The sequence below is a fragment of the Haliotis asinina genome, chromosome 10 (genome assembly GCF_037392515.1).
Source record: "Haliotis asinina isolate JCU_RB_2024 chromosome 10, JCU_Hal_asi_v2, whole genome shotgun sequence".
Taxonomy (NCBI): domain Eukaryota; kingdom Metazoa; phylum Mollusca; class Gastropoda; order Lepetellida; family Haliotidae; genus Haliotis; species Haliotis asinina.
This window is the reverse complement of record NC_090289.1, coordinates 17,089,202-17,116,840: the sequence shown is the minus strand read 5'-3', so window position 1 is coordinate 17,116,840 and position 27,639 is coordinate 17,089,202. Positions and strand designations below refer to the sequence as shown.

General features: G+C 37.7%; 2 protein-coding genes across 6 annotated transcripts in view; one reads left to right on the top strand and one right to left on the bottom strand.

Moving 5' to 3' along the window:
• Nucleotides 1-82: 82 nt before the first annotated feature.
• LOC137298851 (ubiquitin-conjugating enzyme E2 G2) lies at nt 83-8,921 on the bottom strand. The gene is made up of 5 exons (XM_067831182.1): nt 8,754-8,921; nt 8,194-8,275; nt 4,858-4,976; nt 3,609-3,749; nt 83-527 (listed from the first exon to the last, which is right to left on the bottom strand). Exons 1-5 carry the CDS (start codon nt 8,794-8,796, stop codon nt 415-417), a joined length of 498 nt encoding a protein of 165 aa, XP_067687283.1. The 5' UTR covers nt 8,797-8,921; the 3' UTR covers nt 83-414.
• Nucleotides 8,922-8,972: 51 nt separating this feature from the next.
• The window catches only part of LOC137297588 (DNA topoisomerase 2-alpha-like), a 35,230-nt gene continuing 16,563 nt past the window's right edge, over nt 8,973-27,639 (top strand). For 4 of the 5 annotated variants that reach the window (XM_067829437.1, XM_067829434.1, XM_067829436.1 and 1 more), the window contains exons 1-20: nt 8,973-9,104; nt 9,497-9,566; nt 12,882-13,124; nt 13,514-13,607; nt 13,793-13,856; nt 14,209-14,354; nt 14,611-14,708; nt 16,663-16,875; nt 18,236-18,409; nt 19,083-19,184; nt 19,416-19,553; nt 19,951-20,247; nt 20,830-21,066; nt 21,843-21,948; nt 22,821-23,023; nt 23,590-23,826; nt 24,055-24,203; nt 24,873-25,104; nt 25,815-26,014; nt 26,961-27,292. In XM_067829437.1, coding sequence (XP_067685538.1) covers nt 9,528-9,566; nt 12,882-13,124; nt 13,514-13,607; nt 13,793-13,856; nt 14,209-14,354; nt 14,611-14,708; nt 16,663-16,875; nt 18,236-18,409; nt 19,083-19,184; nt 19,416-19,553; nt 19,951-20,247; nt 20,830-21,066; nt 21,843-21,948; nt 22,821-23,023; nt 23,590-23,826; nt 24,055-24,203; nt 24,873-25,104; nt 25,815-26,014; nt 26,961-27,292 — 3,304 coding nt within the window. In that variant the 5' untranslated portion in view covers nt 8,973-9,104; nt 9,497-9,527. Of the gene's footprint in view, nt 9,105-9,496; nt 9,567-9,745; nt 9,894-12,881; nt 13,125-13,513; nt 13,608-13,792; nt 13,857-14,208; nt 14,355-14,610; nt 14,709-16,662; nt 16,876-18,235; nt 18,410-19,082; nt 19,185-19,415; nt 19,554-19,950; nt 20,248-20,829; nt 21,067-21,842; nt 21,949-22,820; nt 23,024-23,589; nt 23,827-24,054; nt 24,204-24,872; nt 25,105-25,814; nt 26,015-26,960; nt 27,293-27,639 lie in introns of those variants that run through there. The other variant, XM_067829435.1, reaches the window with a different exon arrangement.

Genomic DNA, 27,639 nt, shown 5'->3' with positions numbered 1-27,639 from the left:
GCGTTACTGTTTTGACGAAATAAAGCCAAAGACAAAATTCATTTCTCCAAGTACACACTATCCCAAATAATTGTGGCAACACTTTCATTCAAGTGAGCTTTATTATAGGTAAAATCAGTGTTGTGTCAGATCATGACTACAAGTCTGTTTGTATCATGAATTTGACATAACTGTGACATAATATTAACAATCCTAATTATTAAAGTGACACACTGAAGTTCTAAAATGAACAGAACAAAACTCATCAAGAGTTACTTCCCTTGTAACAAAACTCCCCTTCTCCCGAAGGGCAAAGCAACTATTATCTCTGTCAATGCCCTTTTTCCTGGATGTAAACTTCCGAGATGCAAGCTGTATGTTTGTATACAGTTATTGTTCATTATTGCACCTTTAATAAATCTTTCAGAATTTCAGCTATAATCCAAGTGACTTTCGAACAGTGCGTGAGGCGATATCCTCAAATTTCTGTCTGTCCTCTCTCCATGTCTTCGCTGCATCGACGTTTGCTGCACTCTCATCATTTGGTTCTGAAACAGCAAATGATTGAGTGAGTACATGTTGTTTACGCTATTAGCTGCAATTTGCAGCAATATCACTACTGCCTGTAAGCACAGGACCTGGATAGCAAAACCTATTGATGAAGAGAATGAACAATGTTCCAGACCATCGACACAAACTAACAGTTGAACTAACAATGAAGCACAGGCCACAAATCAGTTGATGTTAAAGAGGCACTGATGCGGAGCAAATTCCGTAGACTGGTTGTTCTTTTTGTTATTGTTTTTCTCCTGTGAGTACCCAGATGATATCCCAGAGTTCGTGACTGGTTCGTTACCTCTGCTGCGCAGCCCGTATGCCCAATTGAGAGTTTGATTATAGACAGATCAACTAAGGTGAAGTCATTTTTACTTCATTACAAATGTATTATGAAAACAAATGAAACACTTGAAATGGTAAAAAACTATTAGGACGGAAAAATAACGAAGGCAATGTACATCTTTATATTTTGTCTCATAACCCAAATTAGTTTATTGTCATATTTGTATGATTTTGAAAATTAAAAAAACATGGTCTGCTTAAGTTTAGAGTAAATTTCTAACATGACTGTAACAAGTAAACATTGTATAGACTGCCAATGTGGATGATTTCACACACATACGCGATCTAGTGTGTGTTTTCTGTCATACAGATTCTGCTGAATGCTATAACAAATAAAATAAAACAAAATGCAAAAAATGAATTTTAATTAAAACAGACTAATGTGAAAGCAACAATGTCAGGCTACTACTTTGTTCAGGAATGTATCCATCAATATCCACATAAAAGAACGATATTCCATTCATCTGCAGCTGGTAAATAATCCTGCTCTATGTCGTGAGTCTTACAACAGTCTAATCTGCGAAAAAGTAACACATCATTTTGCGTCTTTCACATTGGTGAAAACCTGATAAACCTCTCACTGGTCATCCAAGATAGCACACCTGGCAACTAATTGCAACTAATTGTATGATGTCCGCCATTCTAAGTAATTTAGTTAACCAATAATGAGCAATCAATCAATCAACGCAACGGTGGTTAATTCTTTGAAGGGAGGATGTTGTTTTTACACTGGCACTTTACGACAGGGTGTAGTCAGTATAGATTAGTACTTCTACACACACCGCCTTTTGACAAATCTGCTGTAGAAAATAAAAGTAATTAATCAATCAGAGTGTTATCGGTTAATCTTTTGATTAATGTTTGTTTTTGTAACTCAGCATCACTTACAAGCAAAAATTACATGACATACAATACATTTGCCACTACAGATGTAAATTTATAATGTTGAGTATTTACTCCAGACAGGAGAAATGCCAAATGGGAACCTTTGTTGAGTAACCTAAGTGATGTTACCACTAATTATACCTGTTATAAATTCATTAACTGACCATCAAGTGAATGATGACAAATAACACATGTTTTTTTTATACCAGCAAACACGAGTTACAGCAAGGAGGACGTAATTTCTGTGTCGCATGCAGCCTGAAAAAACTTAAGGGCCGAAATTGTTTTGAGGATACCAACGCAACTTCGTTACATAAGAAATGCAAACAGGCATTTGCTGTGTACTTGGCTAAATAGGTGTAATCGGTTTTCTTACGCAAGAAAATCTTCAGATTTCTCTACCAATGGCAAAGTCATTGTTTTTAGTTTATGAATTCAAATAAATCAACTGTATGTTTTTATTATCATAGATAATAAACCATTGTAGCTGCCATAAGTACCAAAAATTTACATATGACAGCTATGACAGCTGGGCCAACACTTAAAACAATCTAAATATCAAGCTTTGCAATCTTTCAGACTGGATCAAATTTTCTTGCTACGTGCCTGTAGATATCATACTTTCACATAACATGATTAAATATCAAGGTAAAATCAAATTGGATCTGTCACTATACCATCCAGGCATCAGAAAAAAACTACACTGCTGGGATATTTTGTTACAATCAGACAAGGAATACCATGGATATTTTTAATAATGGCATATGATGGGAATCCGGCCTCCTGACTGTTTAGGTGAAGAAATTCTGCTAATGTGGACCGCAGCCCAGTCTCTTCATCCGTCACAGTCAAGGGAGTGGGCGCTGACCAATTTGCAGCTTGGTTTCGAAATTAGACCATTGGCGAGAAACAGCATTCGCTCCGCATCAGTGCCCCTTTAACCAGCTTCAGTCACAGAGAGTAGTTGAATGGGTGACCATTTGGGGCAGCTTGACTCTTGCAAGTTTCTACGACTTCAGCCCTGCCATACAATAAACCACATGTGGCATGTGGACACACAGACATGGGCCAGGCCACACAGATGGGCAAGGACATACAAAGGCATGCCAGGACACACTGAGGCAAGCCAGGACACACAGAGGCAGGTCAGGGCACACAGAAATTGGGTCAGGACACGCACAGGCAGGTCAGGATACACAGAGGCAGGCCAGGACACACAAAGGCAGGCCAGGACACACAAAGGCAGGCCAGGATACACAGAGGCAGCTCAGGACACATTGAGGCAGGCCAGGACACACAGAGATGGGTCAGAACACACAGAGATGGGTCAGGACACACAGAGATGGGCCAGGACACACAAAGATGGGTCAGGACACACAGAGGTGGGCCTGGACACACAGAGATGGGCTAGGACACACAGAAGCAGACAAGGACACACAGAGCGAGGCCAGGACATACAGGGGCAGGTCAGGACACATTGAGGCAGGTCAGAACACACAGAAATGGGTCAGGACACACAGAGATGGGCCAGGACACACAAAAATGGGTCAGGACACACAGAGGTGGGCCTGGACACACAGAGATGGGCTAGGACACACAGAAGCAGAAAAGGACACACAGAAGAAGGCCAGGACACACAGAATCAAACCAGGAGACACAGAGGTGGTCCTGATCACCTTCGAAACAATGTCACTGACTGCTATACTAAATCTGATTGCAACTAATCACGAATCCTGTCATGCAATGAAAAGGTTGTATTAGTTACATGGGAAGATGCGACTTGAGTAACCTCTGTGGGAAGAGAATGGGTGTCCCATTGCTGTTTAAATTTTACTGTAACTTACCTGCCAGCATACTGACAACTGACAATAATATTTTCTCAACACTCTGTACAGGGCTCCAGCGCTCGGCACTCGTCTCATACCCCATTGGATCATCCCCTGGGGCATGCAGGATTGATATGCAGACACGGCCATCAGGGTAGACTGAAACATGGCAGGTAAAACACATTGAAACATTTCAGAGTAGGCTCAGAACTCACAGATCTTTAACCATTGTATCATGGTAGCAGGGAACTGAAACATTCTGTCACTTTCAGACTGAAACAATTCAAGTCCTCAGATTCTATCAGATATATTTGGTCCTGTTAACCATGGCAGACGGCCATGTTTACAAAGATAATCACTCAGTTTGTTTCTCCCTTGTAGTATATGTTGTCCTCAACCCATGACTGTCAAAAAGAGATCTTTGATTTAGTTGATGCATGTCATTATATCCAAGTTACACATTACTCATTTCGTCAACCACTGAACTTTCTGGTTCAGACTAACTTAAGATCAGATTAATGTCACATAGCTTCATTGTCTGAGTAAGGCATTAAACAGCCTGAGTAACCTTGCGCTCAGTATTGTTCGTTACATTGCTATACTGAGTCTAACAAACCCTAAAAGAAGGTCGCGTCTGCTAACCTCAGAGTGACCTATGACCATTGAATCAAATGCAAGAGGACGAACTGATCTAACAAATCAGACAATGGTTACTATTTAGGGGTTCAGAGGGAGTTACAAAATGTTTTTTTGATTATCTATTCCCCAGTTGCTGACGCTGATCCCTCAACAAATGAACAGTCACATAAAGCACAGATATTTAACTTGCAGTTTATATACCTAGGTGTTTGTGTTTACAAATTTTTATTAGCTTGTATTTCCACATGGTGAATAACTTTTCTGGAATATAGACAAAAACCCTATTTTCAGTAACTGTTTGGAATATTGTTGTGAAAATCATGCAGATAATAGCATTCAGATTCTTTCAAGTTTTTGAGGTAAAAGTTCTTACGGCATGTACAAGTGTTAATTTTCACTATTTAGTGAGCTGTGTTCAGATTGTAAATTCAGAAAGATTAACTAATGCAACCTTCTACCAGGGTTTGTTAGACTCAGTATAGCAGTGTAATGAATAATAATGAGTCTAAGTTTACCTAGACTGGCCATTAAACAACAAAATAACAAATTGGATGTGTTCAGTGATACTTCTAGGCTAGCTTCACAAGCTTCAATGATAGTATGTACTGGTGACAGTCGGTCTACCTACTGTTTGGATGGAAGATGTCACATGTAAACTTCATCTTTGGTGGACTCAGTGGGTAGTCAGCTGGAAAAGTCAATCTCGCTGGAAACACCCCGCCCTCGAAGAATGTACCCTCTGGACCCCTGAGAAAAGGAACAAGAAAAGCTCTGCCTTAACAATGGCAGAATGGGTCAAAATTTAAACTGCTATGATACGTCTGGTGCAAAGCAACACCACAGTAGAGGTGCACATAGTGCAATACTATCAGATATCGTGTTGCAATACTGTTACACAATCCAGGAGAAAAAATGTAACATTTGGATTTCACACCACACACTAAATAACACTGAGAATGGTAAATTTGTAATGTGTCAATAATGGTGACAATGATGTTGATTATATAGTTTTCATTAAGTTGCCCTTTAGGCCAATGATTGGATTACATCACAGCAGAGTGAATGTTCCACAGAGTTCAATACTGTGAAGTACCTTCATGTTTGTGATGCTGGCTTGTCATTCAGAAACCCAGGTTTGATTCCCCACATGGGTACAATTAGTAAAGCCTATTTCTGGTGATATTGTTGGCATAAAACCATACTCATTCACTCCCTAACTCTAATGTACAGTGGAAGCCCTCTAACCCAGCATGTGTTGGGACCTGCACAGTATGCTGGTGTAGCGAGCACGCCGGTTAAGTGAACTTTTCCCTTTTCAACCTGAGAATGACAATCAAGGCCAATCAAGATTAAGCCATCTCCTGCACTCTGTCCAATCTGGCTTCATATCCATTACCAGAACAATTGTTACTGTGTCATTACTACACAAATGAGTGAGTTTAGTTTGATGACACTTTTATGAATATTCCAGCAATATCATGGACAGCCCACAAATGGGCTTCACGCATTGTACCCACATAGAGTGAAAGTTGTGACCACTGGGCTACCACACCACCCTCATCACTATGTACATCGATATCATTAATTGTATAAACTCAAAAGTATCCTCTGTGCAACTGTTCTCCTTGTCCATAATGTTGTGTATCACTTGCTTGATAACGGCATTAGCATCTACACTGAAACGTCACATCCATAGCTATAAAGAGGATATCTATCCATGAGAAATATTCCTGTTCAACATTATTGCAGTGCAGCACTGAGAGGTACACCAAACACTTGACAGCCAGGAACCATGATGATTATACAGTAAACTTCACATTGTGCCATAAGGACCACACATCTGTACCTACCTCATGTCAAATGGGTGTAATAAGGTGTACTGAAATCATTTGTTTATCACTTGACAGCAGTGACATCATAACACAAGGGACATAATGAATGAGCACTCTGCACTCTGCAATATTCCAGCAGTGGTAAATAATTGAGTCTGGACCAGAAAATCCAGTGATCAAGAGCATGAGCATCAATTAAGGGTGAAACAGTATACTGCATTATTAGCAGAACTGTAGTATTTTGCCTTCGGTTCGGTATACCGTAGTGCAATAAAAAAATTTGGTATTTTCAGTTTTGTACCATCATTTTATTCACCTCTTTAAACCTTTTCTAAAACATCTTGAAATCAAATCATTTCAATAAAATCTGTTCTTTGCTGGATGGTCACTATTTTACTGGAAATGAGTTCAAGATCACCCCAAGTCATCTACTTAGAAGAAAGCAAATGCAGATACCAGATCAGCAGCTGGGTTCGGTTTCTTTTCCACTTATTTCAGATCAGACGAACATCACAACATCATAATAACTCATAAAAGACACCTTTATCATAAAGCCAAACCATAAGCTGAGTAGTTGCCATGTTTGCTCTGATGCAACAGATGCGTTATATAGCAGTAAACATGCAATCAGAAAACTGTAAAAACTCATAATATCTTCCTTGATCTCATTTTAGATGATTCAATTTCATCCCATTTTCATAGACGTTTCCAGTGACATTGGAGAAAACGTGTGTGAAATGGCATCACTTCATTCTATACAAGTAGCACATAAGCATACCATGTTCATGAAGGTCTCCTTTTCAAGCCTACCGCAATAGCACCAAATTCACATTATTCAGCAATCATGAGCTGATCACCACCTCATCACCCATATACCCGATAGACCACGGTTGTTGACTCACTGAAGTCATGTCTCAAAATTAATAGCCCACATTTTGTTTCACAATCAAAGTGGCATGCACCACAGGAAGTCAACGGTGATTTGTCAACTGTCTCATACTATCCTGAGACGTAACCCAAAGTGCTGAACCTATGTTAATTATTATTTTACATATATTCATAGAAAACATGCATAATACTAATATGACAGCAGCATATATTATCTCAGTTACAATAACTGTTTGAGACCTAAATTATTCTGGTAATGGAATAAATTCTTTAAAGTTATTTTTTCAGTTCGTGTTACTGATACACCAGTAGATTGGAGTATACCGTTCATACACAGCGGAATGCTGTTTCCAGTTTTGTTGAATAAAAGACAACATAACTGGAACTGAGGGAAACCCTTTTGTCCTGAAATCTTGTTAAGTGACCATTGACCCTTATGTTTTACATTTCTTAGTCATTTGAATGAATCTGAAAATTGAATGAAACAAAATTCTGGAATGTGCCAAGATAGTTTATCAGTACATCCAAAGGACTGTGGAAAGTCTCTAAACATTTAAGAGACTGAAACAAGATATAGACAATGATTTAGATCAATGACAATAATCAGTCCTACAGTAACTGCCTTGTGACAACTGTGTTGTATTAATTTAGTTATCTGTGACATGTCATCAACAGAGCCACATTTGATAAGATCTGATTTGTGTATCGTGTTTTTGAAACATGTACATTTCTGGAACGTCATACTTGGCTAATTGCAATATTGTCACACAGCTGTGAGCTGAATTGTTACAGTGATACTTTACTTTTCTATCTCATCATGAAATGACGGTTTTGTTCATTCAAAATAGTAAAGATTAAGACTGAATATTTCCATGTCATTAAACATTTAACTCTTACTGTCCTTTTTTTCACATCATGATGATATCTCATATACTGAACTGAAGGCCTTGTGCCGCTATGTTACATTAGGTTAGGTTAGAAGGTGTGGTGCTGTGTTCTGAAAGTATGCCAATGTGTTTTAATATTGTTCATATTTTTTTTATGCCTCAGCCTGCTGACCATAACATACAATCAAGTCCAGTCCAAGCAAATCACCGCCATAAGTGTCAGTGGCAAAAGGATCCATCCTAACAATAAAGGACACTCTAGAGTAGCCAAATCATCCGTTTAGCAACACCATGATTTCCACCTTACCAGTACATTTTAGCTAAGTAGAGAATCGTGGACATCCATGTACAACTTACATAATAAGGGCTTCCCACTCAAAGAAATTCTCCTCATTGACTGGACCAGCAATAATGCCCTCAGGAGGATTCAAGGTCAACTCTGTAATTACATGAATATATTATGTTCAAAGGCACCATATCCAGGCAAAAATACTTTATCAATTACAGTCTGGCTCACAAATGGCATTGTGTTGTACTTTTAATACTGTTATGGTTCCTACTGAATCCAATCATATATTCACGCTGCATACTGACTGCTGTATGTTCAACAAACAGGAACGTAATAGGATTGAAATTCTTACGTTGTATGATAAATTATTTCATAATCTTCAAACCATATTAAATAAATTGATTTAATACACGTAGAATACTAGAAAAACTGCATTGCGATAACCGCGGTTAATGGCTTGTGCCCGTGTCTATGTAATTAGTTTCTAACATAGTATGATGAATACAAAATATAATTGCTAGTTAAAACATTGATTTGGAAATCAATTCTTCCCAGTTGATGAGTTTTGTCGGAAGCAAACATCATAGGTGCTATATTGTAATAAACATCTACTGAAATAATCGTGTACGTTTATACTCAGCCATCAGACGTTTTAGCGCTGAACCTGCCATTGTATTTCAATTGTGCAGATGCTTCAGTGGAAATAAAATTGTTATAAAGACATTTCGAACTACGCCATGCTTGTTGATGTTGTCACTTTTCTACAACTCTTCTTCGGATGAGACGCATAAAGTCCAGATAATGTAAAATACATTTTCATTGGTCAAAGTAAATTACCACACATTCTAATAGCCAATCAAAAAGAAGAATACCGGTTTAGCCTGACCATCATGGCGCCCCGCGATTGATAATGTGGGCATAGGAAAATATTTGCAGATTGAGCATTTTCAAGTCAGGACAGGGGATCTCTTTTAAAAAGGTAAACGTCAAATTATATTTTGTACAAAATATCGCATTTCGTTATCGTACAGTGATGCGGAATCAAACTTATGCATATGCGGAAATCAGACAGCACCTTATCAGAAATTCTTAAAACCATTGTCTTCGCTAGCGCGGTTCTTTATGCTTGCAGACACGAATTCTTTATTGAATCGTAACTGGAACTGTGTGACTGAGCCATGTGATATATTACTGAGTTGATTATCTTCCTATCGAATGCATGTTTGATATATTTTGATGAAGGATCACTGAAAAATGTACTTGATATGTTCCTAACGACATACTGACACAGTCTTTAGAGCGGCAGCAAGAAAATGTCTGACAGTTCATTATGTTTTGTTACCAGCAACTAATTTAAAAGTTTGTTTTCAGGTATTAGGTGGGAAGAAAATCATACGACATTATGGCAGACGAGGCGGCAGCAAACGAGTTGAGATGGACTGTGAGTGTTTGTAATTATTTTTTCAGTTGTGAACGAATTCATTCATCCGTCCTTGAGGTAAAAGGTCATGACCCTTATGTCACGTGGTAGTTATACGCATATTGATTGGGCGTTGGGTTTTCTGAACAAAAATAGAATGTGTCGATCGTTATCATTGGTTGATATCTAGTGGCAATTTTGAAACGACAACAGTTAGGAAGGCAGTGTAATTTCGAGAGTCTCAGGAACACGAAGCTCGTTGGAAATAAAACATTTTGTGGGGTAAAATCCACTTTCAACCGCTTCGGGCACCAGTTTGTTAGAATGGCTTCTGAAGGTCCACTTAAAGTGAGTTGTCATCTTCATTTATTTGGTTTGATTATGATAGCAGCCACAAATGTTGACAGTTCATCTTGCATCGTTGACAAAAGATTGCAAGTAAACACCATATTTATATCAACGGTTCAGATTTTTAAAACTATTTTTCCAAGGTTTGTTGATACATCAGCTTTGTAACAAACTTTACATGATTAAATTCTGATCAAGTCAACTACTGTCAAAACATCACACCTTTTTATTTCAAATACCTAACTATTTTAAGTATATGTTGTTGAACCACAAATATATTAATAGTCTTTTCTATCAGCACAGTGCTTTACAGAGGAAAAATGTTTCATCTGGAATTATACGTCTTCTTTGAACATCCTAGAACTTCGAATCAACGCATGTTTCAGGTCTGCAGACCTGTAAGAAGAAAGAAACAGTTCATTAAACATCATGACTGATGTACAATGTCAATGTTGGCAAAATCAGTATCTTAGCACTAAATTACTGAAACAGATTCAAATTAGAGAGTTAAGTTTATGAACTGCTACCTTTGTTTTGCATCAATTAAGATGAACTTAAGATTGTAACATGTTTTCATATATTCTGATCTTGAACCTGTAACACCAGTGTTGAAGATTCAATTTAGACAGTGCTTTAAAAGACAGTGCTGAAGATACCATGTTTCAAACTTGAAGCAAATCTGATGCTTAATTATATCAGTGAAAATGATGAAATGGGAGTTTGTATACATGGTTCATAAAACAGAACATAGGTTAATATGGGAGCAATATTCTTATTTAAAGTTTGAGAAAGAATACGAGACCTACACCTTTAACCCATTCATTGTTCACTTTAAACCTGAGTCAGTGAGTATGTTGTGATGCTGTAATGTGCAAAAAATACTTACTCTCTACTTAAATCTACATCATGTGTTTATGTAAGTGCAATGACATCCACAAATGAATAATACTGAATTCTGCTTAAATTAAAAGATCAATAAAATATAGTCAGTTTTCAAATATTAGCCACAATTTTGTGTTCTATGGCTTCTGGGTACAGACAGAAAATACATGTAAATCTGGTTTATCATTGCTTAACTACCACAAAATGTTTTTATTGAAAATAACATACAAATTGCACAAGGTATTTGAAACATAAATAATGCTTTCCTACCTGTTTAGATATCAAAGTACACACATTTGAACACTTTAAAATATATTAAGCATGTTAAACAAAATTATTCAATGAATGAGTTAATGACATGGAGTTATCTGCCCCTGGCAATACACCCCTCCCTCACACAAATCTATCTGAAATGTGCATCCATGGTTACATTAAGTGAAGATTTGTTTTATAATGGAGAGGATTGATGTGTGCTTATGATGAAAATAATTTAAAGTGTGCCATCGATTGATAAAACAAATTTCAATGTTCAGCAATATTTTAAAGGGTTGAAAAACTATGAAAGAACAGAGCAAATCAACCTTTTTCACTGATGGCGCCAACGCGGGAATACCTTCTGAAGGGACCAGTCGTTGTTTTTCAATCAAATACATCGTGGAAAAAGCCATAACACGTAAAACAAGGACCCCTCCTGTGACCAAAAATGGACCAGGTTTTCATGAGTACTACAGAGTTACACCCCTTGGCAACTCACTTAGTCTGGACTTGCTACAAAAGAGTGGACATCATACCAAGAATTAATGAGAATTCTCTCCACAGTCACAGATTCACCTTTGTAGTCGAGTAGTAGATTTACTAGTTCAGAAGTAGAGATATCTCCCCAAAGACCCAAGGAATAACAAGATAGTAATCCCCAAACCTGTATATATGTGAGCATTCTTTGTTTTCTGAGCATGGGAGTGTATTCAAGGTTTCATTTCTGTTTAAATACGGTGCAGTCAGTATTTTCAGGGCATCATAAACACTAAACATAATGTTGGTTTGGTCAGGAGACCTGGACAAATTCCTGCCTTCTTTCATAGTGACAGTTTCTGGTGAGATTATAGAATATGTTCGCTACCTCAGCTATTTTACCACCATGTTTGCCTTATTCCACCTATAATTTTGGCACATTTACAGAATATTGGATACCTTGTGTCCTGCCACCACAACGCAAGCATTACCCTTATCCTAAACCTTACCCAAACCCTAACCAAACATAAGCTTGCTTGCTTTCAAAGATGGCAGTATTCTGTAATCTTGCCATAATTTTGTCCAAGTTTGTTCAGACATCATCTTTGCCTCCGTGGACTGATGGGTATCACTGAGGTCACTTACCATTATGGAACTTCAGTTTAAGAGTACATTTACAGTGTTTATTCGATTGCTATGACATTCAGTTGATTCAATGTTATGAAGTAATCTCAAGTGAGAAACATTAACTGCTACTAGCCATTTAATACATTCATATTTGGCTCTGTACATTTATTCAAAAGTTGATATATGTTTACAATATAATACTTTACTTGCATATATAAAATAGCACTGACTGTCATTTTCTTCAATATCTGTATACCTTCGAAGTTTTTCTTTTCTCGTATTTCTTGGCGAGCAATCAATAAGGCATGTATTCAATGCATTTGGATAAAAACGCTCATGAGAGTTACACAAAACGAAACAAGTAAATTGGCAATTGCTTATTAAATTAGGAGAAGTAACCTGTCTTCATCTAACTTACTTATGAACAGGATTTTTTTTACTATCACCAATTGTGTCAAAATTTGGGAATTCAAATAGGTATCAGCACATTGGTACTCAAATAGGAAATGATGAAATGCAATTGTAATTTGATGTGGTGTGAATGAAATCGTGCCATGATTGGTGTTAATCCAAACTCACTGCTATAGAATATATTTTACAGTGCTTCATTGCTGTATCCTAATTTAGTTTCCAACATGTTCAGTACCAAATCTGTATTTTAGAATTTATTATATCCTTGTATTCATTGTATGTCATATGTGATCCTAGTTTTGACTGAGATTGATCAATGATGTTACTATTTTTCAGACCCTGTTTGACAATATGCAGGCCAAAGCTAAGGCTGCTATGGAGAAGAACAAGCCTAAGTCTAAAGCTGCTGATGCTGGGGGAGGGGATTTTGCCCCTGAGATGATGGAGATGGCAGCTGAGGGGAAGAAGGGGGGCAACAAGAGACTGTCTGTTGAACGAATCTATCAAAAGAAATCTCAGCTCGAACATATTCTACTGCGTCCAGACTCTTATGTCGGTTCAGTTGAAGCTGTCACACAGGTTAGTAGACAGTTTCACTGCATGTTTAACTTGTAGAAGGTGTTGTGGTTTATACACCTATTTTTTTTAAAAAAACCCCATAACTCCACAGTCTTTGAGATATTTTGTCCTTACGTGCTGACATATTTACTATAAGATTTTGTCTAGGTTTCGGAGGTTAATCATCGACCACAAGTTTGCATCAAATACCAGTGAAACTGCTCTAAATTCATGTTTATTGTACATATATACTTATAGCTGATAAGATGACTTGGTCAAGGCGACTTACTGTTTTGAACTCTGCAATGATTTTCCAGTTTTCCTACCAAGGGCCCTTTGGTTAGAATCCTAGATAGTGGTTTATCACACACAGATGCCTTGCTGACTGTTTTATCTTTGTTGTTTTGCAGCCCATGTGGGTTTATGATGATGTGACTGAATGTATGGTCCAGAGGGAGATCACATTTGTACCAGGACTGTACAAAATCTTTGATGAAATCATGGGTAATAGTTCTAGTTTGATTTGATGTTTTTAAAGAGTTATTTCATCTGATGTTAAGTTGGAGAACGGATTAAAATTATCACAAGTTTCAAGCTTTTGTTGAAATGAAAGGTATCTGTGACAAAGTCTGGACTTATCTTTGTGCCACTAGGTAGAGGTTTTGGTAGATTTTGAACTTATTTTCCAGTTAACGCTGCTGATAATAAACAGAGAGATCCCAGCATGAACTGCGTGAAGATAGACATCGATGCGTAAGTCAACTTTCTAGTAACAATGCTTCCTCTGCCTTGATAATGAAAGTTTTGCTAGTCAAACAAGTTTTTTATATTCCAATCAAGATATGGATGACCTCGATTCTCTGGTCAAATTAGTTTGTTTTCATCATTACTTGCAAAACCATGTTCGCCCAAGTTTTTTTTTTTTTGTTTTGTTATAAAAGACTTTGACATTCCAGTCATATTATGGCACGAGAATTTTATAGAAAAGGTTCGAGAATATGAGGTTTTTCCCAGAAATTAGTGTACCACCTTCCTGCTAAGTGACACTTGCGACACGTCCGGATGTTGTACCATGTCAGAATATGACATTATTTTGATTTTCCAGAGAAAACAACAAAATCAGAATTTGGAACAACGGGAAAGGTATTCCTGTGATTGAGCACAAGACAGAGAAAATGTATGTCCCAACCATGATCTTTGGTCATCTCCTGACTTCCAGTAACTATGACGATTCAGAGAAGAAAGTCACAGGTAATCTTGCTGGTCTTCAGCTTCATGTGTAGACAATTTTATTGTATTATTAGTCTTTTTGGTGATACAGTGATATTTTGGGGCCTTTTATTTAACAGTTGATGTGGCCACCTTGAGGTGTACGTTCTGATTGTATTTCACATATTTTACAATTTCCTGAAAAGTGAATAATCTTCAGTTTCTCTACCCACTGGGATGATCGGTTTACAGATTGCACTTACCTGCTCGTAATGGCCCCATTTTACCTTTGTTCCAGGTGGCCGTAATGGTTATGGTGCCAAGTTGTGCAATATATTCAGCAAGAAGTTCATTGTTGAGACATCTTGTAATGAGTACAAGAGAGGTTTCAAACAGGTGAATATATATATATATATATATATAATGTTAGGGTTTTCCCCTCATTTCAATATGGAGCATTATGCATTATTTATGTAACCAGCAGGCATGACTGAGTCAGGGACAAAATCAATGCATTATTTTTTCCAGGTTTCTTCACAATGTATACGATACAAAGCTTGTGAAAAAAACCTTGTAAAAACACTACAGGAACAAATGGCCTTATGATCGCATATTTTTTCCCCCTCAGTATATATAAGTATGAATGTCAGTTGTGACAATAAAGCCTCGCTTGAGATAAATGTCTCCTGTTGCTGGTGACACTCAAGGTTGCTTGTCCAATATCTCTGTTTAACATTTGAATGTGTTCCTCTAGTTTATTACTCTCCCGTGGAAGATACTGCAGTGTAATATTTTTACAGCAACATTACACTAGTGTAATACCGCTAGACATATATAGAATTCCGCGGCAAATTTAAGCAAATTGTGGACCCGTGAAGGTCCCGGGGTGGAATAGGCCTTCAGCAACCCATGCTTGCCATAAAAGGCGACTCAGCTTGTCGTAAGAGGCGACTAACGGGATCGGGTGGTCAGACTCGCTGACTTGGTTGACACATGTCATCGGTTCCCAATTGCGCAGATCGATGCTCATGTTGTTGATCACTGGATTGTCTGGTCCAGACTCGATTATTTACAGACCGCCGCCATATAGCTGTAATATTGCTGAGTGCGGCGTAAAACTAAACTCACTCACTCAGTTAAGCAAATTGTGCACCCCATTTTTTCAATATTCTGCAAAGCTTTCTCCAGTTACAACATTTAGAAAAAACAACAAAAACATTATACAGACCTTGATGGTTTAATTCTCAAACACAGATATAAAGTTAAGTAGACAGTACACATCACATCTTGTGTAAGTCTGATGACAAAGCATTCTCACCTTTTCCTGTGTTTGAGAATTAAACACTTGCTGAAAGTTATTTTTCTCTCAGTTGTAACTTTAATGCAGACGAAAAACTTACGGTTTCATGCAACCAACAATTTTATAACTTAAAGGAAAACTGAAATAATTTCTGTTTTCGAAATGATCGATTTTTGAGAATGTAATTGCAGTGTCAAATTCATCTCATATGATGTGAAAGATGACTAAAATTTGCTTTTTTAATAAAGTATCTTTAATCATGATTATTTTGAATATGCTGTCATAATAAATATATTGGTCCTTTTTATGTGTTCCCAATCCTACTTTTGACATTAACTCTACTGAGTTTTCACTCAGTTTTTGAAATAAGCAAATTCCACGGCAGAAAAGTGGCAAACTCTCCACGAAAATGCATATTCCGTGGAAGAGACATTTTTTCTGCATGGCAAGGTAAATGCCACAATTTTTTCTGCAACCGCGGAATCCAGGAGGGACTGATCCTACTGGTCCATTAAGAGTTTCATTTCATGGAATACTGCAACATAATACATGCCTACATTATTAAAAGCCTGCTCCATGAAGCACTTGTAGCATTGACAGTTGTAAGTCACCATATACAAGTATACAGGTTGTGATTGAAGTAAAGCTGCGTTTGCTATGTAGAATGGGGGATCAGATTTGATAATTGCACAATTCCCTAAATATGAGACTTTTAAAAATTTGATACAAATTTAAAACTAGTATTGATATCCATATCATGTACAAACTGAAAGCCCTAATCCGTCTGGACACTGGTCTTCATTGCCTCTGTGGGCCCCTTGAAAACAATACTAATACATCTTGTGAGAATGTGATTTCAGTATTGTATGTTGTTGTAAAGGGTAGACGTTGTTGAACTAGGTGACGAAGATTTAAATTAATGCATCAATTATATGATTATGATAAATTTTTAATACTGATGTGTTCACTAGTGTATCTGTTTTAGTTTGACATGTCACTTAAATATGGATGGTTGCAATGGTTTTTTTAGAAAGTTTGCCTTTCTTGCAGACATGGACAGACAACATGACAAAAACAAAGGAACCAACAATTACTGATGCCAGGGAATCAGACTTCACATGCATCACATTCTTCCCGGACCTGGAGAAGTTCAAAATGCAGAGTTTAGATGCAGACACTGTTGCTCTCTTCACCAGACGAGCCTATGATGTGGCTGCATCCTGCAAGGGGGTCAAGGTTGTGCTCAATGGAAAACGAGTACCGGTAGGATACTTGTCTGCTATATAACTAAACTTAAGACTCTTGTGTCTTTGTATTCTGAAATGAATGAGTTCAGTTCATGTCAAGGTTTGTTTCATTAAGAAAATAATTTCAGGACTAATATATTCTTAGGCCACAATAAACCAACTCTAAGATTTTCTTCAACAAACACTGTCAACAAGAATATGATTCTCGTAGATGCTTGACAAGATCTTTGTATGGGTTTATTTCTGCACTTAGAGGAAGAAGTCTGTCCACATCTGCACTACAGGTATTTGGGGACAGCATCATGATGTGAGGCAGTGTGTTTTGTTGTGATGTTGGTGGGGTTGACAGTCTGATAATTTATTATTTTTACTTTGTCAGATGGTTACACTATGGTTACCCTGTGTGTCACATTTTGTATAAATACACCCCAAAACAGCAAAGTTATGGGAAAATTAAGATGTTTTCAACGAAAAATGTGGTCCACGATTTTTCAGTAATTATGAACACACTTGATCCAAGCCTGGACCCAGAATTTCAACACTTTAATTGCCTCTAAAATATTTATTTATGGTCCGATTTTCAAAGGAAAAGTGATCTGAAATCAGTAGAATGCCAGCTATCAGACAATGTTATTTGTATTCAGTTATCTGTAATGTGAAAAAATCATGTGGTATAGCTAGTTACAGTGTTGGGACATTTAAAGTCCCAGACACCAACGCGTAATTTCTTGTAACCCATAATGTCACCATCACAGTAACCGTTAAAATCAACACCTTATGATTCCTTGTGCACAACAATCTTGCCATCAGAGTAACCATCAAAGTTGCCATCTCATGGTTTGATGTACCCAACAGTCTTGCCGCCATAGTAACCACCTTATGATTCCTTGTATCTAACAGTTTGAACATCCCAGTAACCATCACAGTTACCACCTTATGATTCCTTGTATCTAACAGTTTGAACATCCCAGTAACCATCACAGTTACCACCTCATGATTCCTTGTATCTAACAGTTTGAACATCCCAGTAACCATCACAGTTACCACCTTATGATTCCTTGTATCTAACAGTTTGAACATCCCAGTAACCATCACAGTTACCACCTTATGATTCCTTGTATCTAACAGTTTGAACATCCCAGTAACCATCACAGTTACCACCTTATGATTCCTTGTATCTAACAGTTTGAACATCCCAGTAACCATCACAGTTACCAATTCATGATTCCTTGTATCTAACAGTTCCCCACAATCTCACCTCAGTAACCCTCAAAGTCAGGTTCTCATGATTCTTACTACCTAACAATGTCACAGTGACCACTTAATTATCATCACAGCTTGCATAGTACTTCATGAAATGCATGTTGTGTTTCAAGGTGAAGAACTTCAAGGACTACATTGACCTGTTCATCAAAGACAAGTCAGATGAAGCTGGTGCCCCTCTAAAGATAGTGTATGAGCAACCCAATCCAAGATGGGAGGTTGCCATCACTCTCAGCGACAAGGGCTTCCAACAGGCCAGTTTTGTCAACAGTATTGCTACAACAAAGGTAGTCGTTCATCCTTACAGATCCTAGATTAGAATAGAAACAAAAACATAATGGCCACAATTTGTGTTGTAGTGTAACATTCTCATTGTCAGAAAGTCTGATAAGCTCATGCTTTATTGGTATAATTTGGGAATGTTTACTTTAAAGTGTGACAGACTATTTGCCAGACTTTTGGGCAAATATTGGCTTGGGAACAATATTTTTCATTGTGTTTTACATTCCAACTGTAAATGTCCCAATGATGGATAAAATTTACTGAACTTCAAAAGAAAAGCAATTTTCAGGGAGAACATGAAATCTCATAAAAGTAAGCTTTCGTGTTTTCTTCTATTTAAAAGCCTGTCAAAAAGCCAGAGTTACGTTTCTTTTAGTTTTACCGTTTAGTATTGAGTGGTTTGTATATTTTGACACTGATGAAATAAAGCTGAAGGATAGCAATGCATGTACCAAGTGCAGTAATCATTCTAGACCGCACCTTTGCATCATTCATGCACTAATATTTACCATGTCACACTGTACAGATGTCATGTCTGTGCATCCATAGATGTAAATCTGAAACTCATCACATGTTTGTTTTTGCTTGACAACTCAAGCAAAAACACAAGCAGGGTCTTACTTTTAAGAAATATTAGAATGAACACTGCAACTGTTAACCAACTTGTTCTATTTCCAGGGTGGTCGACATGTAGATTACATCACTGATCAAGTTGTGTCAAAAATCATTGAAATTGTCAAAAAGAAAAACAAAGGTGGAGTCAACATCAAACCATTCCAGGTAAGTCTCAGACTTTGTTTACAATATAACCTATAAGTTGGAGCTGGCAATTTGTTATCTGTATAACTTGCTCATGTTGAGACATTAAGGAACATAAACATTTGTACCTGCATATTGATCCCCTGCTTCAACTAGAGATATTGCATAAAAATATTTGGATCACTGATTGTTTCTGATGAGTGTTTGTGTTACACATTGAAATAAGTAATGATTTATTTTATTTCTGTTCAGATCAAGAACCATCTGTGGGTGTTTGTAAACTGCCTGATAGAAAACCCAACATTTGACTCCCAGACCAAAGAGAACATGACATTACAAGCTAAAAGCTTTGGTTCAAAGTGCCAGATGAGCGAAAACTTTATCAAACAGGTAATATTGTTATTTGACAAGATTTGTGTGAAGAAATACCTTAGATGGGACTGTATCTTGCCAAATTGATTGTTTTAGGCCCAAATGGAAAATAATGGTGAAAATGATCTTCAGCTGTGATCTAGTTCAGGAACAAAGCAAAAAAAGTGTCTACTCCTAAGAATTACAATATTATTAGAGGAATTGTCACTCAGTGTTTTGAATGGTGTTTTGCAGGACTATTTGGCAATAGTAATAATGAGTTTTTTCAAGGATGATTATTCATTGCACGAAGACTTTAGGCTTGAAGTAAAGAAGGGATTGAACTCTGTGAGGGAAAGTCCCTCTTTTGTGCAGAGGCACAATGCTCCAAATTTTTTAAGAACTCAGTGATTAAATGAGTCCTTTTTATTACCAGTCCAGTAAGTGCGGTATTGTGGAGAGTGTCCTCAGCTGGATGAAGTTCAAGGCTCAAGCTCAGCTCAACAAGAAGTGCCACTCCTCCAAACACTCCAAACTGAAAGGCATCCCCAAACTGGATGACGCTAATGATGCCGGCACCAAGAATTCTAAAGATTGTACACTCATTCTCACTGAAGGAGACTCAGCCAAAACCTTGGCTGTAGCTGGCCTTGGTGTGATTGGGAGAGACAGATATGGGGTGTTCCCATTGAGGGGTAAAGTCCTCAATGTAAGGGAGGCTACTCACAAACAGGTAGGTGCGATCACACTGCATGTTGAATAAACTAATTATATCATCAACATTAAGCAATCTAGATATTATTTGTATTTTTCTTGGAACATACTTGGGGAGACTATACAATCTATAAAAAGTCATAATGTGCCACTTTGGGAAAATTTCATTTTTTTTTTTTTTTTCCCCTTTGTATAAATAGTCCGTATTTTGATGGTTATCTTGAATCCAGAGGTATTTTAAGCTTGAATTTTGAGATTGTATGCATTGCATTATGATGAATCTAAGCATTAAAAACTGGATAACTTTTGTCATGTTATATGTAAATGCAGGGTACCACTTCAAAGGTTGAAAACTTGTTTTTGCTTGTATGCTCTTATTAAAAATAAGCACAGACTTTGAGTGTATTATTCATTTCGGAGCAGTTCAGATAGATCCTTGTCTCCCAATGCAGCTTTGTGGATACACTGCATATACACAGACAAGTAGGTACCTATATGTCAGTGTTTGGAGCATTATTTAAGGGAACTGTGTGTTGTATGAGTAGAAGGTTCTGAGAATAGTCCAACACCTGGTGTTAACTTCCATTATATCTGTTTCTAGATCATGGACAATGCTGAGATCAACAATGTGATTAAAATCATGGGCTTGCAGTTCAAGGAGAAGTATGAGAGCATGGATGCCATCAACAGGCTGCGTTATGGCAAGATCATGATCATGACAGATCAGGATCAAGATGGTTCTCACATTAAGGGCCTTCTTATTAACTTTGTACATCACTTCTGGCCCAGTCTCCTGAAGTACAATGTCATTGAAGAGTTTATCACACCTATTGTCAAGGTGACTGTTACCATCTTTTGTATTTGCAGTGTTCTAGAATTGTTCCAACAGTTTTTCTTGCACTAAATGCTTTCAATAAGAGAATAATGGGAGCAGGTGGACAACGTCATGACTAAGTATTGTAATCATCAGACCCTCACAGAAGAAAAAGACACAAGTCAGTATACGACTTTCAACTACACTTTTTTCCTGAATTTTCCCCTTCATTCGTCACATTCATGTTACATCTTTTTAGGTTTTACCAGGGGCAGTAGCCTAGTGGTTAAAGTTTTCCCTTGTCACACGGGAGACCAAGGTCTGGTAACCGACATGGGGAACTCAGTCACTCATTTAGGTTTAACTCGCATACACTAATGGTACAGAATCTGTTATGTTCTGTTAGGAATAGTTTCACATAATCCACTACATCCATTCTGTGTTTGTAACTTCTTGTAGAAATGGACTACTGGCCCTTAGAACATTTACATGATGCCAGAAGAGTTTACTTAAAGATCATTGTCTTTGGAAAAATGCATAAATGTGACCCGTTTTAGCCAGTTATTTGATACAATGTAAACTTGACACATACAGTGTGCATCTCTCTCTCTCTCTCTCTCTCTCTCTCTCTCTCTCTCTCTCTCTCTCTCTCTCTCTCTCTCTCTCTCTCTCTCTCTCCTCTCTCCCTCTCTCCCTCTCTCCCTCTATCCCTCCCCTTCCAAAAGACAATAATATTTCATGCCTTTGACAAGTTATTGTGTGAAGCTTCACCTTATATCAAGAATGATTTGTGTTTCTAGGTTTCAAAAAACAAACAGGAAAAATCTTTCTACAGTTTGCCTGAGTTTGAGGAATGGAAAAGGGAGACTGACAACTGGCACACCTGGAAGATAAAGTACTACAAAGGTGTTGTTTCATTTCCACGTATATATACTTATTCCAGGTACACACCCATGGTTTTTCCTTCACTCATAAAGTTCCGAGTTCTGAGGACCCTCAATTTTTAGTTTTAGCGGTGTTTCCCGTAGGTATAAAAGTTTAGCAGTTATTGTGACTCCCATGTGTTATGAGTGGGAGTCAAAGACATGTTTTTTGGAAGTCAACTTTAGTGTTTGCCCTTGGCATAAACAGTTAGGAGTCATCGTGGGAAACACTGTTTTAGGGGCCTTGTCAGTTGTGTGAGGGTCCTGCGAAGTAACTGTACAGTTTGGTAATTGTTTGGAAATGGAATGAATGATTGATCGTATGGACTGGTGGGTAAAAATGGTGCACCTAACTGCACTGAAAGAAAGAACTAAACACAGAGGAAAGTCATAGGTGTGTTTTCAGTACAATGAATATTATTTCAGTGAATATTTTTTCTGCTTCTGTTCAAGTTGAAACGTCTAATTTAACAACTGAAAACTTAAGTCTTTTGAATGCACCACTGTTGTGAGGGTTTTATGTTATGCACAAAAGTAGTTTCTTTCACTGTTAGTCTTTCATGAAAGAATGGTTGTAGTGAAGATAGGTCCTGAGGTGCTGTACTTGTGATGGTTAAATTATGATATGTATCTCTGTGGCCAGCAAACTGGCTGACCAGCTGAATAGAAAGCCCTGCTATTATCATGGATCACATCACGGGAAGGGAATAAATTATCACTTGTGGTCTTCTGATAGAGTCCATACTATTTCTCAAACAACAGGCACTAGAGCTGTCCACTTGTGAAATCCAGTTCGAAGCAGTGATATATACACATCCTTCACTAAATCTGTTTGTGGAATTGTTCACCGGCTAGGTTTGGGAACCTCCACATCGAAGGAGGCGAAGGAATACTTCAGTGACATGGAACGTCATAGGATCCCGTTCAAGTATGTTGGGTCAGAGGACGATGCTTCTATCAACCTGGCGTTCAGCAAGAAGAAGATAGAGGAGAGAAAGGAATGGCTGACTAATTGGATGGAGGAGAGAAAGCGCCGAACAGACATGGGATTACCTGAGGTGTGTGAACCTTGGAAATTGTGGCACGAACAAACTTTAAGTGTATGAGTCATGACAATTTAGTTGAAACTATGGATAGAGAATGCAAAGAGTGAAAGTATTTATTTATTTCTACAAGTTAGGAGCGATGCTTTTGTACTCCTATTTCCATACTTAGCGACACCTCCACTGAGTCCCTTACATGTTGTTCCATTGCTGTCATATGTCTGGTCATTTTGTAATAACCAAACAGCATACAATGTGAGAGTTTGGAAACCAGTCAGGGTGCTTGTTAAATGATCTTAGTACCCAACAGCAGTGTTGAACAAAGATTATTTTATACAAGTTGTAATTACAGATAGCAAAGGCAAGGGGGTGCTGGGGTAGCCCACTGGTTAAAGCATTTGCTTATCACACATTCAGGTGTCCCCATGAGTGATATTGCTGGACTATTGCTAAAAGTGGTGTAAAACCCAACTCATTAACTCATTGAGAGGGAAGATTCTATTGCAAGTTTTTGTATCCTGTCTCATATGTTGGTAGTGTATCAGAGAGTTGAATGCAATGCTTGCTCCCTGCTGTTTCAGCTGTACCTGTATGGCAAGGACACCAAGAAAGTTAGCTTCAATGAGTTCATCAACCGGGAACTGATTCTCTTCAGCAATATGGACAATGTGCGCTCCATCCCGTCCCTTGTGGATGGCTTGAAGCCTGGACAGAGGAAGGTTCTGTTTACTTGTTTCAAGAGGAACTTGGTGAAGGAAGTCAAAGTAGCTCAACTTGCCGGCTCAGTTTCTGAACAGTCTGCCTATCATCATGGAGAGGTACAGTCTGGAGTCATGATGGAGATAACACTATTTCAACACAATAACTGACTACATTGAAAAGAAAGCAACCCACATTTTGGACTTCCATCTTGCATAGCCATTAACATAAAGCTTCGGCTGAAAACAAATTCTTGTTGGCTAATTATTTGTTTGTGTAATTTGTCAGATGGAAAGTAATATTTATGAGTTAGGAAAGTGCTAAGTGTGTGGTTAATCTCTTTGCAGGTGTCACTCATGGGTACAATCATCAACTTAGCTCAAAACTTTGTGGGTTCAAACAACCTGAATCTCTTACTACCCATTGGTCAGTTCGGTACCCGCATCCACGGGGGCAAGGATGCTGCCAGCCCCCGTTACATCTTCACTGCACTCAGGTACACACTTTCACACGATTTACCTTGACTTACTAATCCAGATATCCAAGGGTCTCTATTTTCTGAAAGTGTCCTTTCAGAAAATATGAAGGTTCTGTGAAGTAATTGTGTGGTGTACTTTACCGGAAGATTTCATAATTACTTTGAATTGCGAGACCTTTAGTTTCAGAAATGTAGTGCTTTAAACACATTTGTGCATCCTGAAAATATTAATTCTTGTTGTGATAAATAAATTTGGTTAATTTTAGAAAATTTGAAATTTTGAAGCATTAGTTTCTCTGATCTAAGTTGTATGGGGTAAAGACATTAACATGATGTTGATGTTGAAAATATTGTCTTAAAAACCAATGCTGAGTGTTTTACTCTGCTTTTCTGTTCAGTCCAGGATCAGGTGGTCAGTTTTGATGACTCAGTTGAATCATTGTATTCCATTTGTGTAGATTGATGCTCATGCTGTTGGTCACTGCGTTCTCTGGTCCAGACTTCAGACACAGACAAAAATTAAACTCACTCACAGATAACTACTCTCATAGTAATGCGTTCAATAATGACTGCAATTATTTGTGGACAATTACTTTTACCTTGATGTATTATGAGGTATATGTTTTAATTTGTATGGTTTTGTAAAAGTAAAGTTGTAACCGTGAACAATGTGTTTCCTTTCAACAGTTCTTTGGCTCGCCTGCTATTCAACCCTCACGATGACCCATTGTTGAAGTCTCAGTTTGATGACAACCTGAAAATCGAACCTGAGTGGTACTGCCCCATCATTCCCACCATCCTCTGTAACGGAGCAGACGGTATCGGAACGGGATGGAGCACCAAAATCCCCAATTACGACATTAGGGAGGTTGTTGCCAATGTGAAGAGAATGATTGACGGCCTTGAGCCAAGGAAAATGGTATGTGATTCTGGATCATATTCAGTTTTGAAAGGAATTTAGTAGAGCTGGCTAAAAAGATTGACATCTGAACACTCAACTGAAAGAATTATCAATTCAGACATTGTGTCATTGACCTCAATACACAGTGAAATTTCATTACTGATACTTTTAATTATGTTTGTCTAACTCATGCATTAATGTGTCACCATTCAGCGTGAACTATGTTGCTTTCTTTAAATCTTTCTTTGAATATTTGCTCCAATCTTATTCTCTTGCATTTATTAATAATTGGTGGTTGTGGGGTAGCCTTAGGGTTAAGGCATTTGCTTGTCAGACTGAAGACAAAAGTTGGTCCCCCACATGAATACAAGCATGAAGCTTATTTCTGGTTTCTCTGCCATGATATTTGCTGGAATATTGCTAAAAGCGTCTAAAAATAGGACTCACTGTTGATTACAGATTGATATTTAGGTAATGATTATTGATCATAAGGATCTATGGCAATAGCAGTATTAAAACTATGGAGAAGAATGTACTTTTGTGTTCCTTATGTGAAGCATCAATAATTTAAATGTTCACTTGGCAAAGCTGGCATAATGTGGACAGGCATTTAGCAGGATGGGTGATGTATAAGTATATTTTTAACCTGTAACAGCATGCAAACATGTAACATTGTAGTTACTGAGTTTATGTAAAGAAGTCCTTCAAATAGTGACCTATCTCTTCAGTTGCCGTCCTACAAGAACTACAAAGGAATCATTGAAGAAATTGGTGAAGGCCGTTGCTTAGTTTCCGGTGAAGTAGCTATTATAGATGACCAGACAATAGAGATTACAGAGCTGCCAATCAAAACATGGACCCAGAACTACAAAGAGGATGTTCTAGAGCCACTCCTGCATGGCACAGACAAGACACAACCATTGATCACGTAAGTCACATCCTACAAACCATATTTGCAGACTGACAAGGTCCTGATTTCCTCACAAAATGCTCAGGAAAAACTTGTTCCTGTGAACTGATATTCCATTACCCTGCACACTACCTAATGTGTTTGTGAACATTTCCTTTTATGCAAGAGTACTGCATTATGGATTGTATTTTATATTCTTATAAATATTCATATTTTAGATTTTTGGGGGGACAAGAGTTGTCTCAAAACATGTGCCAAGTCTCTGTTGACAGTGGTTTCATTGATGACTGATCAGCAGAAAATAGTAATCAAGGAGTCAATGAGAATACCTGTGATCGATCATGGTTGGTTAATATGTATCTACCAGTGTATGAGTGCGTGCAGAAATAAAATTATAGATGTGTAGTGCAAATCTTTTGTGTGTGAAATAAAATTATAGATATGTAGTGCAAATCTTTTGTATGTGTGTCCAAATGTCTTGAATCATTTCAAAATTAATTGTTTTTTTTTTTTTTTTTTGTTTGATGTCGTTTACGGTAGTTTTTAAAATTAGCTAGATCAGAATCTATGCGTGCAAAGTACACGCACAAAATATTGTTTGCATGTTTTTTGTGTGGAGAACGCAGGTTTCTGCATTAACGCAAACACTGTCAACATATCTGTATAATTATACCCCTGCTACGAAGCAATGGGTATATAACACTTGTTTGAGCCAGTAATTAATAATCGGGTCTCATGTGTCATAAAAAGACAAAGTTATAAACACATAACAAGGAACTCCCTGATTGACACATGCGACTGCATGTGATTCGTAACAGCCAGTGACAAGACTCATTCGTAATAGTTTTGTGTTATATCGGTCAGATGTTTTTATGGTTTTGATAATCCAATGATCTGTCATGAAAATTCAACCAGTTCCCAACACTAAGTGCAAGAGGATGTTTGACTTGTGTTTTAATTTCAGAGACTACAAGGAGTACCACACTGACACCACAGTGAAATTTGTGGTCAAAATGACCTCTGAGAAGCTGGCACAGTCTGAGGAAGCAGGGCTTCACAAAGTGTTCAAACTGCAGAATCAGATGTCCACCAGTTCTATGGTGTTGTTTGATCACAATGGTTGCATTAAAAGATACTCCAGCCCAGTTGACATTCTCAAAGAATTCTTTGACGTTCGAATGGAAATGTACAAAAGGAGAAAGGATTACCTCGAGGGCATGTTGGCCGCAGAGTCTCTTCGTTTGGACAACATTGCACGATTCATCATTGAAAAAATTGAAGGAACCATTGTCATTGGTATGTGTTATTAGTTGGCTCCCTTGGTCATAAGAAAGATGCAGTGCAAAGCGTGATACAGATTTTGTATTTTTGCAAAGAATAATCATAGATTGTTATACAGCTTAAGTTGAGTTTTGGTTACATTTGTGGATTGTTTCCAAACCCTTTAGTGAGTTTAGTTTTACACCGCACTCAGCAGTATTCCAGCTATGACATTTTGTTAATATTCAAGTCTGGGCCAGACATTCCAGTGATCAACAGCATGAGCATCGATGTACATAATTGGGATACAATGACATAAGTGAACCAAGTCAGTGAGCTCAGCCACCTGATCCCGTTAGTGGCCTAGTACTACAAGCACTGGC